At 38.3% G+C, this 20,947-nt stretch overlaps 1 protein-coding gene across 15 annotated transcripts in view; it reads left to right on the top strand.

Annotated features, from left to right (window-relative positions):
* LOC140490074 (adhesion G protein-coupled receptor L3-like) overlaps positions 1–20,947 on the top strand; it is a 652,730-nt gene that overhangs the window by 516,840 nt on the left and 114,943 nt on the right. For 12 of the 15 annotated variants that reach the window (XM_072589074.1, XM_072589083.1, XM_072589073.1 and 9 more), the window contains exons 9-11: positions 3,763–3,948; positions 11,137–11,175; positions 19,470–19,653. In XM_072589074.1, the coding sequence (XP_072445175.1) occupies positions 3,763–3,948; positions 11,137–11,175; positions 19,470–19,653 (409 nt within the window). The remainder of the gene's footprint in view (positions 1–3,762; positions 3,949–11,136; positions 11,176–19,469; positions 19,654–20,947) is intronic. The other 3 variants (XM_072589076.1, XM_072589079.1, XM_072589088.1) reach the window with 1 other exon arrangement.

Genomic DNA, 20,947 nt, shown 5'->3' on the forward strand with positions numbered 1-20,947 from the left:
CATCAACTGTTTCGCTCTCCATGGATACAGTTGTGTTTTCCCAACAGTCTCTGTGTTTTGTTTCAGACTTATAGTATTTTAACTTTAATGATTAATAGATGTGTGTTCACTGTGGCATTTAGGGGGAATCTGTATGTGACCATCAAATCACTGCATTGTCAAAAACAACACCTGCTTCCGTTTAGGGAAGGAAATCTGCTGTCTGCACCCACTCTCGTGCTTATGTTGTCATGGCTCAATAGGCTATTATACGGGAAATCAATCCCTGTCCTTTCTGGAGTCATAACAGAAGTTTTTGAAAAATTATCAGAGTACACAAAATGCCTCATCCACTTGTCAGGTAGACCCAGGCTAACAAAAATTACAAATCCGATTTCTGTACTTAATAATAATGACTCTTCACTGCAAATAAATGGATTCAAACCACAGCCGAACAACTGACAACTTTCAACTCGAGTTAAATCTCTAATCTCCTGCAAAACCCCACTATACCGTCATCGAGCCAGAGGAAAAAGAAGGTGGTGTTTTGGGTAGAGGGAAGAAAAACAATCTGAGGAAGCAGTTCAAGGAGACCAATCCATCAGCTGCACTGAGCAGATCCTTTTGCTTACCAGGATGCTCTGTTTTTCAATCTCTCTTCTCCAGGCTCTTTGATCTGGTACAGGCATTTGGTTCACTAACTGTAAAGAATCTTATTCATCGGTTACAGCAACCGACGACAGCAAATGATGAGGGAAATAATGTGGCTTTTTCCAGGCTTAAGATATTTTATTGCAGAGAAAAGCACATGATTTGTCCTTTCAGTAGTTTGATACCAGGCTGATACACCTCCTCCCCATATGAGCTTGAATGTCTTTTGTCTGTCTCCAAATTCAAAATGAGCACAGTTTATAAGGTTGAGTCTGGTGAAATTATTGCACTGAATCACCATTATGTTCCGTAACTTTTATTCTACTAATTTAGCATCTTACTCAACCTTCTTTATATTTAATTAATTAATTTGAGAGGGGGCAGAAAGGATTCACAAGGATGTTTCGGGGACTGCAAGGTTTGAGTTATGAAGAGAAGCTGAATAGGTTGGGCTTTTTTTTTTCCCTGGAGCATCAGAGGCTGAGGGGTGACCTTATAGAGATTTATAAAATCATGAAGGGCATGAATAGGGTGTATAGTCAAGGTGTCTTCCCCAGGGTAGGGGAGTCCAGAACTAGAGGGCATAGGTTTAAGGTGAGAAGGGAAAAATTTAAAAGGGGCTTATGGGGTAACTTTTTCACGCAGTTGGTGGTGCATGTATGGAATGAACTACCAGAGGAAATGGTGGAGACTGGTACAATTACAACATTTAAAAGGCACCTGGATGAGTATATGAACAGGAAGGGTTTTGAGGGATATGGGCCGAATGCTAGCAATTGGGACTAGGCCACATTGGTTTGTCAGATCAGCATGGACAAGTTATACCGAAACGTCTGCTTCATGCCATATGACTCTGTTGCTTCATATTAACCAGGCACAATAAATGCACAGTGTTTCACCATTTTTAATCTTTGCTATTTCATTCCTTCATAAAAGTCATGTCATCTGCATCTTTATAACCACTATCAATTGTCAGGTACTGAGGCCTGAATATCTATGCAATTGGAACTGCTCTCCATTATCGTAAAAATAGCAGCTGATGCCTGAATCCTGATGTGCTATTCCTGAAACAGACCTTCAGTATTTTCACAGTGAGGGATATGAACGAATTCCAATTTGCACATTATTCACAGAGACAACTATCTATGTTAGAGTGCACCTGATCATTGATATCAGAATGTTCAAAACTCAGTGAAGTTCTTCAGATAAACAAAATTCAGTTCAGGAGTATGGTTCTGGGATAACTTTGGAAGACATCAAGTGCCCTTTGGAATTCTTAAAAGTAAACATGCGTTTGTATAAATAAAAAATACTGACACTTATTGGAGCTGTCTAGAGAACTGTCCAGCATTTGCATGAGCCTGAATGTATTATTATTGGATTATTATTCCTCCATTCTGAGGAAGGGTCACTGGACCTGAAATGTTAATGCTGATTTCTGTCCGCACGTTTCCAGATCTGCTGAGTTTTTCCAGCAATATTTTTGTTTCTAATTAAAAGCATCCACAGTCATTTTGTTTTTTTTTAGTTATTATTACAGCATTGGTGTTGTATGACTGATTTTTAACTTTTAATTTTCATTTATGGGTTAGTTCACAGTTTAGTTGACACCTCCAAGTGGATATAAAGTCAAACTCACCCCACTGATAAACCAAACTGGTGGTGTGTGAATTAAGTTGGGAGTCAGTTTAATCCTTACTCAGGAGTCAGACTAGATATTTAATAGTTTAGTCTTTTTTTCCCCTGAGTAACTATTTACTTAACTTCAGCAGAACCCTCCACATTCTCTGAGATAGATGAAAAGAGGGTCCCAGTCTTTTTGTGAATTGTTCAGCCTAATCTTCAGTTTCCCATACAATTCTCTCGAAATCAGTTACAATCAGGATTTTGTTGCATCCCCAGCTGCAAAACACTGGAAAGCCGATTGGAAAGTCTGAGCTACTTTTGGTCTTACGTTATGTAGGATCCCATCATTTTAAATATGTTTCCTTAATTGCTTGCTCTTAAATAGTTGTGTTACTTCTCCTAAACAAAAATAAAATAAAATTAATTTTCTATTTCGTTAGCATGGAGTAGAGATGAGTAGGTTTAAAGTCAGGAATGAGGTGTATGTAATTCAGATTGCATATAAGCACTAGGACGTTCTCTGCCTCATTACTAGTAAACTTCATTCCACAAATGTTAATAGATGGCCCCACTTGAAAAACATTTGCAGAAATAATTGGAGAATTGTGTAATACATACCATGTCTTTTGAGAAGTTCAAATATAAAGACTCCAAGTATGTATCTTCAGTAATTGTGACTTTGCCTGCCATTACGCTGTAGGATGGATAAGCAGAAATCAGTTTGTTGATGTAATGTCTGTTTCATAACTTGAAGTTGTTTTGTTTTAAGTAAACTAACCCATGGAATTAATCAACACCTGACCAGAAATTTATTATTAGACCGTTATCATTAACATGTCATGGTGAATGGGGCTGGAAAGCATCATACTGATAAGGGCTATCATGTTTAAACTGTAAGCATAATATTAATCTTCAGGTAAAACACATGGTCGACGGTAGTAAATTGTGCTGAAGTGCATGAAACCTCCTTCAATGCCTTTGTTCATTAGTGAGTCACAGAGTTTTGAAGATACACAGCTTATTAATAAGTCGACAAATCCCTGTTGAAAGGCCAGTTCAACTCATTTGAGAAAGATAAGTGATCTGGGTGTGTGACAGATCATTAGAATGTCCACAAAATTATCTTGTTTAAATTAGGTCACAAAAGACCTCCTAACAGAATTTATATGTTCAGAGCTATGGTTTCTAGATTTGGATGTGTCCAATACAGAAAAAAAACAGTTGTTAAGATTTGCTTAGCAATTGGGAAAGAAGACTGCAGATATTTGACACATTTGATCACCAATGAACTGACAAATCCTCTATAGATATGGACCACATTAGAAGACCACTTCAAATTCAAAGTAGACGTTGATATTCCTTGACTAGTATTAATGTCTCTTAGACAGATTTGTACAAAATGCATAGATAAATTGGTGACTGAATGGACTCATTATATGATTTCTTTTTCCAGATTGGAAGAAAGCAATTTATCTTTTTGAGATGATATACCTTTTTAAATCACAGGTTCGATCTGGTGAGGCTGCTGCCAATATTGCTCGAGAACTTGCAGAGCAGACAAAAAGTCTGATTCATGCTGGTGATATTTTATTCTCTGTCAAGCTCATGGAACAATTAGTGGATTTGCTCAACATGCAACTTCGAAACCTAACTCCAGGTGGAAAAGACAGTGCAGCTCGGAGCCTAAACAAGGTAGGAAATCTACATCTTTACTTTGGTTTTATTCGATTCTCCTGTTTTTTTCCCCCTTTTGATTCATTCTGAGTTTGATGGGACCTTTGGTGCATTAGATGGAAAGATATAGGTGAAGTCTTTGTTAATGGAAGGCATTGTCACCTTCAATTTCCCTAGTTTGTGTTGTTCCGTGGGCAAATTGAAAAGTCTGTAAAAATGGACTCAGATAAATGCAGCAGGAATACCTGAGAGATATTGTTCTTCTACAGTTTAATTTTCAGGTAGATTCAAAATACCATGAGATTTTTATTCTTGAATATTGTCCTTTGCTGCAATATTTAAGGGTATTGTATTTTTCTATTGTTCTGCACTAATTTTCACATGCTTTTGGATTTTAGCCTGATACTCAGTTCCTTTTTAAATTCAGGCCTAAAGTTAACACTTGCCTAAAATCCTTTGTCTTTATGTGTAAAGTGCTTCTGTCTCCCATAAACTAATTGCACTCCCCATTTAAGGGTTCTTACAGAACTGACATGTATTTGAATTGGGCTTTAATCTTTCTGATTTAAGATTGGTAGCAGGGATTTAATTTCCTATGATGGCTTTACTTAATGTATACACATAAAATTCCTTTGTGCATTCTCTAAACTACCTAACAATTGCATAAAAACAGCGCAAAAAGGAAAGCTTGCAAAAACTTGTTATGTAATACAATGTCAGAGGAAATTAAGCTCCTGTGAGCTCAACGGTTTTGCTTTTCTTTAAATATTTAGTTGATATCAATACACCACTTTTATAAAACTACAGCGCACATTAAAGTGGGACACCTGCATCATATCCATGACGTTGGCAGCAAATTGTCTAACTGCAATGATTGACCGTGGAGTCTGTTTAGTTTAGACATCCCAGAGAGTAAAGTTGGTCTGTTGTCTCCCTGACTCCTACACAACAGAATGCAGACCTTTTATGACTGTCCTGACTGCACATTTTTCAACATGGATTTACAAAATGCTTTTGGTTAAGGGAACCAGTAAATAGAAATGCAGCTATATTTCCTATTCTACTGGTCTAAATGAAGTAAATAACTATTAAAAACCACCGTTCCTGTTTCACAAACCTGCACCTTTTAAAAGGGGAGATAATACAGTGACTGAAGAATTAAGCAAGGCTCCAAACTATGGACAAGAATTTTATTCTCACAACGCGACTAAGTGCAATGATATGTTATGCCAACAGAGTTTAAAATTGTGATAGCTAAGTGGGATATTGAATTCTATATTCATTAATAAAAGTGCCACGATTGAGGAGGCACTGATATAATAACGATCTTCTGGGTATTGTGCAGGTTTTGTCGAGAAATACCAATTTCCTCCAGTGTAAGATAGTTTATTGCAAAATGTCAAAAGCTCTCGCCAATCTTACTCTGGGTAGGGTTCAAATATCTTGTTGCCATGTAGACTTAAAAAAAAAGTATTTCTTTGTAGCATTTCATTAAACTTATTCTGACCTTATTAGTTATTCCATTTTAAATGGTGTGTTTAAGTAATGGCTGACTTGCAACACTGCCTCAGATGTTTGCTCAAAATACCATTTGGCATGGTAGACTAACCAGCATTTCCAATTTACAACGCTGAATGATATTGATTTTCAGTGATCAGGTACTAAAATTGTCCATAATGTCAGCATTTATGTTTATAAAATCTTAAGTGCATGTTAAAACAAACTCACTTTCTGTACGATCAACAGTATACTAGTTTGGTGCTTAATGATGTATACTTAAAAAGCCTGAAAAAGAATAACACCCCAAGAGGCAATGCAGTTATTCATTTGCAGTGGTTATGGTTAGAGCTAGAGAATAAGCTGCAAAAGGTTGAGCCTGATGAATAATGAGCCAGAATGACCCTTCAAGTAACAATGCTACCTTCCTGGTAGCAATTAAGTATCATTAAAATCAGTCATTTTGACTTAACATAACACCCTGGCTGCTGAGGCAATGAAGGGTAGTATTGTAGAATGTTGCTCCTACCCCTTGGTCTCTGTAAGGCAAGAATCACTGAGTACCTCAAGGCAGCAGTTCATGTTGAAGGAGCCTATGACTCATCAGGCAGGTTGTCATTGATCAATATAGCTTTCTTCAGCTGGTCAAGACGTCTTCTGGGCCAGGTGCCTGTTTAAGTCATCATACCTTTTTCAGCCTAATTGTAGAGAGTAGCAATATGGATAATGAGAGCCAAAACGACCTGAATGAACAGCCAATAAACATGGCAATGTATCAGAAAGTGGAAAAAAATTGTTAAAAAAGACAGAGGTCTACCTGAATGCAGACAACTTCCAGACCAAGATAGATCAGGTGATGGAACAAATACAAATAAATAAGGATGATATAATAGCCAAATCAGATATATGGTTGCAGGGACTGCAAGGTGACCAAGATGGAGAACTGAATATTTATACATATTTGACATTTGTAAATGATGGTAAGAAAATAAAAGGAGGCGGTGTAGCTCTGTTAAGTAGATCATATAGTAGTGAGATATTGTCTTGCTTCAGAAGGTCAAAATTTGGAATCAGTTGGTTGAAATAAAAACACAGGACTAGTATATATAGTTTCTAATTTGGATTGAGTTCTCTGAGTACACTGCAGGGTAGAGTATAAATCAATAAGTAATGTGGGCTTTTAAGAAATGCACTGTAATAATCTTGGATTTTTCAAAAAATCTTTCTCTAGATTGGGTAACTCAAATTGGCAAAGATAGTGAGTTCATGTGGTGTATCCAGGGTAGTTTATTAGACAATTGTATTTGGAACCAACCAGGTGACAAGTTGTTTTAGATGAGGGAATGTGTAGGGAATGATACAGGATTAATTAATAAAGGGTTCTCTAGGAAAGAGAATTTCATATTTATCTTGAGGGTGAGAAATTTGGATCTGAGCCTTAAGCTGAAATAAAGGCAATTTGAAAGGTATTATAACAGTCAGTGAATGCCAAAATTAGTCTGTGATGCTCACATATCTAAAGCTGAAGCAAAGGAAAATGGCACACACCCGAATTACATTCTGCTCCTTTCAAATTTTTGGATGATTACCTACTTCAGCAGTGAAATATCAGGATGCTATGAAGTGACTGCCTACTGACAGATTTGATCCAGCGGACCCGTAGTCTCCATACTGCTCCACAGTGATTCCCAGTTTTCGCTTAAGGTCGGGAATTCTGAGCTGAAACTCAAGCAAATGGTATCATTGTCTGCAATCATGATCCAAAGGACGTTGTTTAAATAATTTTAATGAAAGCCTCGAGACCATTCTCTGCAAATGCTGTTGTTATTTAGTCATTGCAATATACTTGCCCAGATTGATATGTTTAATTTCCTGTCTCCTAGTTCAACCTGTGCCCTCAATCACAGGGGAGGGGAAAAAAAGCATGAGAGAAAAGCTCACCTCCTACACGGTGTTGCTGCTTTGGTTCCATTTGAAGTTAGTGGAAGACTGCTGTTCTCATTAGAACCCTTGAGATGATTGTGGCTAATGATTTAGGATGCTCCAACCCATGAAAATCTCCATGTTTAACACTTTTAATTGATGTTGGAGCAACATCAAATCTGCATGAACAATTCAATAGGGCCTGCCTTAACGATTAAAATATGAAGCTTTGCTGGAAATATCGGTATGTTTGACTTAACTTTGCACCTTCCTATCTGAGTCCAAACATGCTCTGGGATATAATGCTAAATGTTTTCCTTCAGTTAATATTGTGAATGTTTCAACAGCAGAGTGCCTGTTGTTAAAGATTGCAGGTTATAAATGTTCTTTGTGCGTTTGCCAGTCCTCTGGAACATTAGACAGCAAAATATGCCTTTCCAGCTATGTTTTCCATGAAGAATTCCTGATTTCCATTGAGTTGTCTGTATTCCTGCCATTGGGAAAGAAGAGTAGGATAATTGGGGCTACATCGTGCATTTATCTGAACCTGTAAGCAATGAGCTATAGGGATTTTGCAGACATCTGTTTAAAGGTGATGTCAGTTATTAAATATAAGATATCCTTAAAACAATTGAACATTTATTGCAAAATGAAGTAAATATATGATGAAATTTACTTTGTACTCATTGAGTGATAGCAAAGTGTTCTAATCCACAGTTTTCATGGAAAAGCCAACTGATACTCAGATACACCACTGGTTAATATTTCCAGAAAATGCTTTCATTGCAAATGATGAAAATGGAATTTGGCATGTTTGGTCAGTATCGCCACCCCCTTGTTATAACAGTGTTTTCAAAAGATTGCGTGCTGCATTTTGAGTTGCATAAAAATCTTCAACATACAGCACGCTTATTCATAGTTTAGTATATGGGACTATATATTTGCAGATGGTGTGGTGTCACTCATTAGTCCAGATGCTAAATTGAAATTCTGTTCCATCTAGCAACTTTTCTGCACTATCCAACGCTGCACGTACAAGTTCAATGTGACCTCCTTGGTCTAATATTTTATCCCCTCATTAATCATCAAAAATACTGTAAGCTTTATTAAATGCCCTCTCATCCTTGTCCTACCATTTTTAATGATTGATGGACAAATGCATCCAGGTCAGTCTGTACCGCACCCCCTCTAGAGTTTATAAGTTTTTATTTAATACCATCTGTCCATTTTCCTCATATCAAAATGAATCACTTTAGATTTCTCTGCTTTTAATTACATCTGCCACTTGTCCACCCATCCCACCGACTTACTAGTGTCCTTTTGAAGTTTTGCATGGTTCCCCTCATAGTACACAATGGTTACACACTACTGCATTCTTTTTCTTGTCTCTCTTGAAATTTCAAATCCATGTTGCCATTGTCCATTTTAGCTCATGAGCTCTAACATTGCTTAAATGTCTTTTGTGTTGCTCTGTATCAAGCACCATTTGGAAACCCATGTATATGACAAGACACCCTTGTCCTCATCAACCCTTAAATAATGTATATAATACATATATACCTTAAGTAACATGTTTTCTACCACTGTCTTGTTTCTGGTCATAAACGGACAATATATCACTTAACGTCCATGATTTGATTGAGTGCATCTATCCTAATTCTGTCAGATGTAATCAGACGTAATTAATGTGAATTAACAAAAAATGCAATGTGTATAAAACCATTGCAAACAGTGATCTAATTGTTATTTTGCAAAATGACCACCTTAGTAATTTCATAGTAAATGTGACTAGCTTCCATTTGTGAACTAAAGCTCTTAACAATGTAGTGCACCAAACAGTGCAGAGCAAATGCTACCGATTATGACAAACCAAAATTATTCTTTTTTTTATCGAGGTTGACATAATGTATGAATTTGCATTTTAGGTGTTGCATTGAACTACAATTGCAGCAATTTCTTATTTTCAACTTTTCCAAACTTGACACAAGCTTGAGTAACCAAAATGGCCTATTGTGTGCAACAGGTATCAGAGCTGTGATTGTTGAGAACCATTTTCAAGTTGTCTGACTTGTGAATCAAGTTAATTCAACATTCATCTACGTCATGTTGCAGGGCTATGTGAATTCATTGTGTTTCGTTGTACAACTAATGGACATTTTTGTTCCAAGATTCCAGTACGTCTCAGAAAAAGGCTATTAACTTACACAAACATAAAAAGTTAACAATAAAGCTGTTAATATTGAATTATGTGCTCATAGTTTATTATTTCAGCTTAGTTATTTTCAGACTTTACACTTTAGTCATAAATTCTTCCCTGCCACATGTCTGCACCTTCTGCCTCTTTTAACTTGGACAAAGGCTCAAATATTCAGGTTTCCGGATGGTTAGAGACTGGATGAACTCCACCTTCAGATTGCACAACAGGACCCCTTGGAAGTTCCAATGCAAGAAGTCTATGGTAATTGCTTGTAAGATTTTGCAAAAAAGAGTCAGTCTGAGCAGAGCTAGAGACTTCCAACTATTAGAAATATTAGAACATAGAATCCAGAGAGTGTGGAATCAGGCCTTTGGCCCACCAACTCTCAGAAGAGTATCCCACCCAGACCCATTCCCCGACTCCATCATCCTATAACTACCCCTGACTAGTGCACCTAACACACCCATCCCTGAACTCTTCAGGCAATTTAGCATGGCCAATTCACCTAACCTGCACATTTTTGGATTGTGGGAGGAAACTAGAGCACCCAGAGGAAACCCATGCAGACACTGAGAGAATGTGTGAACTCCACACAGACAGTCGCCCAAGGCTGGAATTGAACCCGGGTCCCTAGTGCTGTGAGGCAGCAGTGTTAACCACTGAGCCAAATATATGGATATGTACCTGAGAAATGTTAGACAGGAGAAAACCTAGTCAAATTCCTGGGTATCTATATGACCTGATTTGACTCTCAACATCCATCCCATCCAAACCGATCAAATTTGACTAGCACAGACCTGATAATCTCTTCCAACCTACCCAGCTGCCACCTTATGACTCTTCCCATCTGTCAATCTATGTACCTCCAAATCTACCCACCTACCTTACCCCCTATCCCCATTGACACTGACCTTCTCTCCATAGCTTTGGGGCATTTTGCTGGGATACGGAAGTTTAGTGTTGTAGAGGTTGGAGTGGGGAGGGTGGTGGAGGTGAAGGACCGTGGCTTCTATGAGAATTCTCTGCTGTCAATACCTTCAATGTTTGCAACAGTGAATCAATTCTGAAGAACCCTCCACTCACTCAGCAAAATCGGAGGAAGGTAAGCATTTTTGGTCTAATCAGAGTTGAAAATAGGGATCTGATCCTGATGGAAATATCTGGGCCAAGGATATGAATGCAGATGAGAACATCTTGGTGCAGTTTGAAGGATCTTTGTTAAATAGACTGCAGAAACGGCGATTAAGAATGTTTTGGAACTCTGTAGTGGGAGGGAATTAAATCCTGTAACTCAAACTGAGGTAATCTGGTTTCTTCATATTACTGAAGTGTAGGACTGGAAAAGCAAATTAAATGTACAGTACGTCTAGTTATGTTGAATGTTACCCAAGATAAGTTAGCGTGACAAAACAATGAAGAGGCTCATAGGCTGAGCTGTTTACACAATTGATTCTTTAATGTTGCCTTTCTTCTTCCTGTTGTGCATTCTAAAGGTAAAATTATGTCTTTTTTTCCTGTCGTGTCCTCCAATTTTCATTAACTTTCCGATATTCTGTGTTTTATTGATAATGCTGGCTCTGTGGATTCAGCTTCAGAAAAGAGAGCGCTCTTGCAGGGCCTACATTCAGGTAACTTAGCCACAGTTTTATTTCACTATGCATATTCACCCATTTAAAGACCCTTTTTGTGCAATTACATTTTTCCTGCGCTTTGTGTCTCCCTGAGGCTCACTGGCTGTTAAATTATCTGCTTTAATTTATTGCACTGTCGGTTGGCTCATGGAATTAGACATAAGGTGTTTGTTTTCTCTTCCTCTAAGCAGGCCATTCTCTGCATGCTGGTGCCCTTGGTAATGGCTTCAGTCCCATAAAGTGAAGTATTACAGCAGCAAAAAAAAATAATTTGTGCTATTCGCAACAGCCCATCTGCTGCTGCTGGCAGTTTCCTGTTACAATGGCCTGGTATTACTATGCACTGCCTCTCAAAGCATGGATATTTTTAAACGTGAAAATCTGTGCAAAAATTTAAAAAAATAAATATTTTATGGTGTAATACCTGTAGGGAAATTACCTTCCATCCTTTATTTAAACACTAATTGTTGTAATTGCTTTAGTATTAAAAGGTTAATTGGAGTGAATCTCTTTGGGTAAGCACTGAGAGCACTCTGTAAGTACAAGTGGTCATGGCTTCAGCTCCACTGATTGCACAAAAGATAGCATAAGATGACAGTGTGCAGCTCTTTTACACTGTGACAGCTATTGCTGTACACAGCCAGCTGGCTTGGATTAATTGGTGGAAGAGAAGGTCATTCTTTTGTGAAATCGTCTGGCCCTGCTACTGTGATGATCTTGTTTACTACTGAGCTCCATGCCCCTTTGATAGGGAGGGAAGTATTAAATCAAGAGATTCTTACTTGACCACTACCTATCAACCAGTGGTCTTGCTAGAAAATGTATGCTGTGAACATCAGTTGAAGATGTGTTTTGAGTCCAGCTGTAATGACACTGGCAGCCTTGATGAGCTAGGATTTTAAAAAAACAGTCGCTTTGTCACCCTCTGGCAACTTGCCAGTGCCCAGTATTTGAGTACACAGAGAGTAGGAGAGAACGATTCAGAGAAAAAAAGTAGGAATGGTCTCCCAGGAGAGCAGAGGAGCAGCCTGAGTTTGCATGTTCTTCAGACTGCCCACTGACATCAAAGTGCTTCCTCAGGGAAGGTTGCATGCTACAGAGAATGGAAGTGGTTTGCCCCACTGTGGTGTGTGTCTTTTAACATTTTGCTTATGGGTTTTCAGTTTAGATAGCATATTATCAGCAAACTCAAGGTTAATGATGCTGTATTCCAGTATTTATTTACAAAAACCCTTGTGTCTGTTTTTTGAGCTAACCAGCTGTACGTTGAGCAGAATTACATTTTGATAAGCTGTGCTTTGCCTGATCCCCTGCTGTCATTTTGCCATGTAACCTTTTTCAAAAACATCATTTAACAACTAGCTAAAACCTAGACTGAGAGGAGTTGCGAGGAGGTAGCCCTCCAGTCCTGCTGGAATTTGCTCATTATTTTTCCTCTATGCATCAAAATATAAGTCCATATGCAAGAAACTGTCATCAAATAATTGTTGCTCAGATTAATATTGAAATAGCAGCACTTGAATAAAAATGATTTTCTTTTCAAATGATTTTATTAACTTTTAAGTAATAACTTTGCATCCCAAGCTCCCCCCCCCCCCCACAAAAGAAAATCCAATTTGAGTAACACATGAGTCCACTAAACTCAAAATATGTCAATATGTTGAGAATATAGATGGTTATTAATTGGGGTAAATTGATAGTACGCACCAAAGCAAATTGTACTGAAACACAAAAGGTCTTCATTTTGTACTGTGCCTCTGCTTTGACTGATGTAAGAGAACCAAAATCATTTTCATGTTAAATGAAAGGCAAAGTCATGATAATGTGGTTTCCTTGTTTGGCCCCTGAATTGGCTGTCTATTGAGGAGTTCTGTGGTGCATGACAAACTAGTTTCAAAATCTTCTAATTAACTTTGCCTTTTTGACTTCTAATATCATCCTGTGAGGGCCCATTTGGCTTGACATCCTTTTTAAACTGATTGGAATAAATTGGCAAGCTACAGTACCCGCATGCTGGGTACTGAGATAACTGGAACAGTACCAGAGAATGAGGCAGAATGACAATAAATGTATTAATAATGGAAATAATAATTGTGTTTAAATCAAATAGGCAGTACACTTTCAAATTTGTTCTTCAGCTATTGAGCCTATAGGTACTAAGTGTCAAGTGATTTGATTATTTTACTCATATTAAAATTGGGAACAGTGATCTCTAAGAATAAAGGCTAGTGCTGTTCACTGGAATTATATATTGATGCTGGTGGTTCCATGGAAATGTGTTTTGAGTAACAATGGAATGGGAATGTTCAACGAAATGGGAAATTTGAAGAGCCACGTCACTTGTTTCATGAGGGGCATTACTTTCAGATTATCCATGTTGTGTAAGGTAATGGTCCTGAAAGAGTTCATATTGAAGCTGCATGATGTCCACCCAATCTGATAGTGTCACACAGTCTTTGGATAGAGAATGGGAGTTCCCTAACAGTCTTCATACAGGCCCAACACCTGAGAATTCCTTAATGATTATGCCTGACCAGAGATGTAAACTGTACTATTACTATCATACAATAAACCTTTTTGTTAACTAAGTTAAGTGATTCTTCTGTTTAGACTTACCACTGATGTATCCTCTGCCGCTGATAATAGGACAAATCCTGGACACAGTATAGACAAGTTGGCAGTGATCTACTTCAGAAAACCTCCCTGTGCCACATATTGGCAGAGGTGGTAAATAAGATGTGGTGCAAGGCAATCGAGGCATCTACCACAATCAGCGTTACCAGTTTCTTTTGCAATTTGATTTACTATTTTATTTTTTATTTCTCTCTAGTTTCTTTGTGCCTTCTGGAAATCCCTGTTCTTAATCTGAAATGATAAAAATAAGAAATCGCTATCCTGAGCTAATGGCACTTTTTGGACTGTTTCCTGAAGGTGTCTTACATTGCCCAACTTGTTCCCATATGCTAATAAAATATTCCGAAATCAGAACATAACATGTTAAATCATTGATTAAGAGATACTAGTGTGCCAGAAGATGCTAATACATACCAGGCACATGTATATATGCATACACTTATATGGGCAAGACAGAAAATGGCGTAACCATCAGAAACAAAAACAGAAGTTGCTGGAACAACCCAGCAGGTCACGGAGCATCTGCAGAGAGAAAGCAGAGTTATCGGTTTAGTTCCAGTGATTCCTCTTCAGAATTGATTGTAGGTGGGAAAAGGTTGGTATATTTGCAGGAGAAGGGGTGGGGGGTTGGGAGTGAGTAAACAGTAGGTGGAGATGGAGTCCAGAGAGAGAGAAAAACTGTTAGGCAAGAAAAGGAAGGCCAGCCTGGGGAATCAATAGCTGCTAATGGAGATCGTTATTGACTGACAATGGGTTGTTTGTGGTAGCAGTCCACGTGATGACAAGGCCTGGTATGTAGGGCTGGGGTAATGACATGACAGAAGGAGCTCAGGCCCTAAAATTATTGAACTCTGTATTGACTCCAGAAGGCTACAGGGTTCCTAAGCGGAAAAACAAAGTGTCTTCCAAGCTTGCACTAAGCTTCGCTGGATGGTAGCAAGCCCGAGACAGAGATTTTGGTCAGGGAACACTGTGGTGTGTTGAAATGGCAGGCAATCAGAAGCTCAGTCAGTTTTGTGATCAGCATGCATGTGCTAGGCAAAGCGTTTACTCAGTCTGTGCTTCATCTCCCCAATGTAGAAGACACCAGATTTATAAGCAACAAATACAGTAGTTTAGATTATCCATCATGAGAGTCTGAGGGTAGTAATGTACTCACTGGAGCTGGATAGAACATAGGGGAGTTCATTCTTTAACCCTGGTGTTTTAGCTTTAGGATTAAAACAGTTGGCCTTTCACAACACTTGTGGATTTCTGATGGTGTATCAAGAAGATATCCCTTAGAAGATACTTGATTGCCTTTGATTTGTTCTCAGAAACAAGAATGAAAACCTCTCTCTCAGATTAGTATAACCCTTTTCTCATTTGACATCTTTATTGCTTTTTAATGTTTATGCTCCTTCTTGTTTTTCAGTCTCATCTTCCTGGATTTTTTTTGATAATTTTGTTACTTTAATGATGTATTACAATTTTCTTTGAGAGAGAAGTGTGGATATCAGTTGAAGAAGGTAGTTGTGACTGCTCACTCAGGGAGGAGATTTCAACAAGAGAAAGCAAAATACTGGGCATTGAAGGTGGAAGAGACTGGGAGTCTGAAGCACCATATCTAAAGAGTAGTCAGAAATATGGTTGCAGTTGCTCTGCTGGTAGGAACACTTTGGACCAGCTACACAATAGAAGCACAGGGATATATCTGCAATGTCCTTTGGAGCACTGAGGAGGTAGCAGGCACACTGAAGCCAAAAAACACCAATAGAAGCTGGAAATTGAATGCCATGAGGAATGCAAGAGTATGAAGTGAGAAAGATAAATAATAGCCATGCATAAGTTGACTAGAAGCATTAAGGACTTTAAAACTGGAATCACAAGAAAGAAGGTTGTCACTAATGATCGTAATTATGTTCTGAGAGCATGGGGTGTGGGCTTCTGAATTCATACTGAGGGGTGTCCAGACATGTGAGCTCCAGTTGCGGGTGTGCGGCTGGTCCTGAATACGGCACAGCAGTGGAAACATCCAGGTGCCAGCATAGACACTGACTTGATGCAGTGTAGAAATGTTGTGGCAGAAGAAGCTGCACAATAGACAGAATAATTTTGGGTGAGCGATAACTGGCTGAAAATTCCCAGGCCAGGATAAGCTATAGCTGATGAGAGAAAGCCAAGGGAGTGGTTTAATTACAATAACCTAAACAAATCTATGCATGGAGCCAGAATGTTGATGAGGAACCTGCTGTGAGTGACAATGATTGCTTGCTAGAAATCAGTGTGTATGCACAAAACATAGGCACAAAGCTCTCAAACCAAAATGAAGCTCCAGCCGAAAGATCCATACTGAGCTCGAGACTTCCAACATCAGAAGAAGTAGTCTTCAGAAGCTTTTTCTCCAGGATTTACGGCATGATACCCTGAATTATTTAGTTTTAATGGAATTTTTAAAGATGCATTTTAGCAACATGGATAATTTTCAGACACCTGTCAAGATGGCAGCTGAATTCAGGATATGGCAAGATTGAACAGTCTCTCATTATCCGTTGATTTCCTATTTCTTATTGGCCAGAGATATTTTAAATAGTTTGTCTGGAGTCAATCTGATTTGCTCCGTTATGAAAAGTAACCACACATTTTTGCTGGACACAGATGTAGCATTATTGATATTTTTGATAGTGTGTTGCATTGCACAAGACTGTGAACATTTATATAGACCAGGAAATCTTACCATGGACTGGTAAAGATTAGGCATAGCATTCATTATTCACTCCAAACAATATGCCATGAAAAAGTTAGCTGATCTCTTATTTAGACGTCAGCTATGGCTCACTCTTGCCCTCTAACTTTTGAGTAAGAATATCACTGGCTGAAGTCCCATTGCAGAGCCACAAACATAAAATCAAGGCAAATTATAGGTGTTGACTTCCAAATTAATCATTGAACCAAGGCCCAATCTGCTCTCCCCAATAAACATTAAAATTCCATGGCATTATTTGAAACATGACCAGCACTGAAATCCAATCATATCAATTGTACCTTTCACCTTGCTGTGAATAGATTGGCTGTAACGTTAGCTATACTGCAATAGTGAATGCAACTGAGCTTTCAACTACCATCTGCTCTAACATAAAATTGCTTACTTCTACCTCTGTAGTTCATTATATTTGTCCTTCCCTCAGTTCACTTTCTGCTGAATTTCTCATCTTTTTTAACATCTGTATTATACTGTTCCACCACTATCCTTCCTAGCATCCCATTGTCCGCCTTCCACATTGACCTATCGAAAACTCTGCTGTCGACATCATAGCTTGCAGCAAATCTACAGTCCTCACCTTCACCGAGCAAATCCTGTTTACCAGTCATTCTTAAGATTCCAGACCGCCATCAGTCCATCTGCACTAATACCTTGATTTTAAAATTTTTGTTCTCATCTTTAAACCTCTCAATGACCCCACTGATTATTAGTGCTGTCTTCTGAATGCCCACTTCCTTGATTGTCCTACATTGACAACAGTGGATTCAGTAGTCATAAGATAAAGTTAATAGCCAAGACATAAAGTTCTTAATTAATGAACAATTCACCTATTCAAAAAAAAGCACATTCATTGATAAAACACACTCACTACATTTAATTACATTTAATTCTTTACAAAAGAGCAAGCATTACAATTTATACTTTCAGTTCTAAGAGATTATAACCACTTGTAGTTCTAATGCAAAACGTGAATTGGCAGGCATCTGACTGTGATAATAGAAAGTTGTGAAATCAGTAATGCAGGGCTAATCCAATAAAGTTAACCTTTATGCTTACGTCAACAGAAAAAATCTAGACCGTTTTCTCAAATATTTAAAGGGCAAGGGTTTCAAATGCCTTCACTGCTTGATGGTTAGTTTTGATAGTTGGTGTTGATGGCTCCTTTTGACAAGTGATTTCTTTAACAACTATTTTGGACAGTTTTAGGCAGTGTCTTTTGGCAGCTCCTTGTGTTCTTTGGTTTTGATACCTGTTTCTCACAAGGTTCTGATGCAACTTTCTTGAACATTCATATATTGATGTCCACCTTTAACCACATTTAAAGCACCTGATCTCTCCCAAACAGCTTTTGATCATCCAGAACACGTTTAAAAGGATATCCTACCTCCCTGAGAGGTTTTCCAACTTAACTCAGCCACAAAACAACATACAGGGCTTTCCAATGAAGTGTAATGTACAGGTAATGTGTTTCCTACCCCTATCTAATAAAATCAGGTGTGACTGAAGGTAGCTATTATGTTTCAATGGGAAGCTACCTCTGTGAATCATGCTAATGTAATTTGGAAACAATTCCCCACCTCCCCATCTCAAAAATGATAGGAACCATGTTGGAAAGGAAGACTTAAGAAATTTGACCTCTGGAGCCATTTTCAAAACTGGCCCAAACAGTTGGTCACCTATCAAATATTTCTGCCATTGGCTCAGTTCCATTTTTGCCTACGTATCCTCCTGTGAAATGCCTTAATATGTTTTACTCTATTAAAGGTGGTATGTAATTTCAGGTTATTGCTTTTTATTTAAACAGAAGTTATTATTCAACCAATGTAGTTTATTTATTAATTTCCTTTCTAGACATAGTGCCATAGTGAAGAAACTTATTTCTTAAACACTTCTATGTTTCTTGCTCATTTAAAAAAAACTATTCATTTTGCATCAGTAAGCTGGTGGCATTTATGACTTCACATGATGAGTTATCAGGGCAATTGTGTTGCTTTGCAAATACAATATTGGCATGAATTGTTGTTATTATCACAAAGTGAAAGGGTCAGAGAGAGGGAATTCAAGTCAGGTGAGAATTAGTGAATTATTGGCACTTAAAGTAATAGGCTGTGTGCAGGTTGTTAGGATGTGACCGTTTATAAGTAAACAAGTGTGAACAATGAGACAACTTGTCCATTAATGAGAATTGGTTGTAAAGAAATTTGCACCAATTATGGTTATCAACTTTTGCAACGAGTACTTTCTTATCTATTTGCACCATATTCTTGTCTTGGTTTTGATTTGTTTTTCCCTAAAGAAAAATGAAACTGTATAAAAATGCTGGAAATGCATCTCACTCGCTCAAGTGCTCTGCGTGATATGGCACTGTTTATTGGAAAAGTCAAATTGTTCCGTGGTGAGTACTCACAAACTGTAGTTCAACCAGCCTCTCTGAATTATAATAAATGGATCAAAGGTAATAGCTTCTTACCTTTGGGCAAAACAAACAGTATTCCTTTTTACAAGCCTGCTCAAGCTAAATCTGATTAACAGGGAGCCAAGGTTGCCTTTTATCCCACACATTCAATGCAAGAAGATTATTCTCAGTGCATTAGTAGCTATTGACTGTAAATATATCACAACAGTATTCACATACTAGTTTTCTTCACATATCCAATTTGTACTTCCATTTAAGAGAACATGATTTCTTACAGTGAACCAATGAATTTTTGAAATTCACCATTGATTTACTGCTAGTCCTTGTAGGCATTAAAACCACACAGAAGGGCATTTTCCCTTCCTACATTTTGGGAATCTCTTCACTTTTGTGTCTCCCCAGAGTGATCCTGCTGATGGGCTGTGGGGGATTGAACACATGGCTGTCTGTAAGTGGGCTATGGTAAAACTCAGTGTTATTCTCTTCCCTGAACTACAGGCCATGGTGGAGACAGTTAACAATCTCTTACAACCTCAAGCCTTGGATGCATGGAAGGACCTAATGACAAGCGATCAGCTGCGAGCAGCCACTATGTTACTTGATACGGTGGAGCAAGGCGCCTTTGTCCTTGCTGACAACCTGCTCAAGACAGACAGAGTCCGAGAAAACACTGAAAACATATGTGAGTGTAGTTGTTGTGAAAAGCAACATTATGTTTAAAGCAGTTAAGAAGCCTTTTTTTTGGCAGTGAGAGATGTATGATACTGTTGGAGACATTAGTTTTCTCGAAATGAATAGCTGACACCTCTTTTTTTAAAAATATGTAACAAAAGACTAAATTACATCTGTTTCAGAAAATTATCTCACAGGTTTCTCCCAACATGTTTTGAATAAATTTAAATTCCATAGATTTGGAAATGTTGATACACAATTTTCTTTTCCCCCTTCCAGCACAGTTTTGATCAGTGAGCAAGTTTTTAAATTGGTTGAATCAAATTGGCAGAAATTTTGAAAGGCCTTCATTGTGGAATGTGAAGCATGCTGGTGCACTTCAGTATCCAAAGAGCAGCACCAGAGTACAATCATGTACTGGTGTCACAATCGCAGGTTTACCCTTTGGTATTGCCTGGAGGCCACCATAGAGAGAATCAGGGAGATGACTCCTTAGTCCAATTTTTTAAATTGTGATAAATATGAGCAGGATGGTTGAATACTCCCTTTGAAGCAGGCATCGGGATTTGGATCATTTTCTGAAATCAGCCCAACCACCAAATTTTTCTACCTCCCAGAATCCAGGTGAAAGTGTGCATCGTGGCCTCCTGAAGCAGGGCTGATGGGGTGGCCAGGTTTAAAGACTGTCTCCATTCATTTGAACATTGGTCCAGTTCATGTGTGAGTCCTTCCCAACCCTGAAATTCCCCCACCCATCCATCATATCCTAATGCACAGTCTTCTAAGCAATCTTCCAGAATTGAATTCTGGTCAATTCAATGATCGCTTATCTCTTCAGAATCAAGCCTTGTTATTAGTCATCGTGTTAAAACACATCATGCAGTATTCCATTAAGACAGGGATTTGTTAATTCCTTTTGAATTATGTTTCTCACTCCAGATGTCATTCTCATGATGCCTCTGAGCCAAAGTCAACCACGTCACCTTCACAATTCTGCCAATTCCATGGAAACTGTGGAGGGTCTCAAATGCCCAGCCCCAGAAAGAGGCCAGCAAATGTTGTGTGCAGGTCCATGACCTTCCTCCTTGCCCAAACTAATGAAAATATCCAGTGTTAGAAATGGGAAGTTGCACTTAGACATGTGGAAGTCATGCATCTCCATTTGTAAATGTTTGATGTGGCTTTGCCTTTTGTCTAGAGCAGGATAATCTGACCTCCACATTATACTTCTGCAGTAATAGAAAAGACAGTTGTTGAGATGGATTTTCCAGGTGCGTTTAAGGGAAAACTAAAAATAAGTGTGA

The sequence above is a fragment of the Chiloscyllium punctatum genome, chromosome 2 (genome assembly GCF_047496795.1).
Source record: "Chiloscyllium punctatum isolate Juve2018m chromosome 2, sChiPun1.3, whole genome shotgun sequence".
Taxonomy (NCBI): domain Eukaryota; kingdom Metazoa; phylum Chordata; class Chondrichthyes; order Orectolobiformes; family Hemiscylliidae; genus Chiloscyllium; species Chiloscyllium punctatum.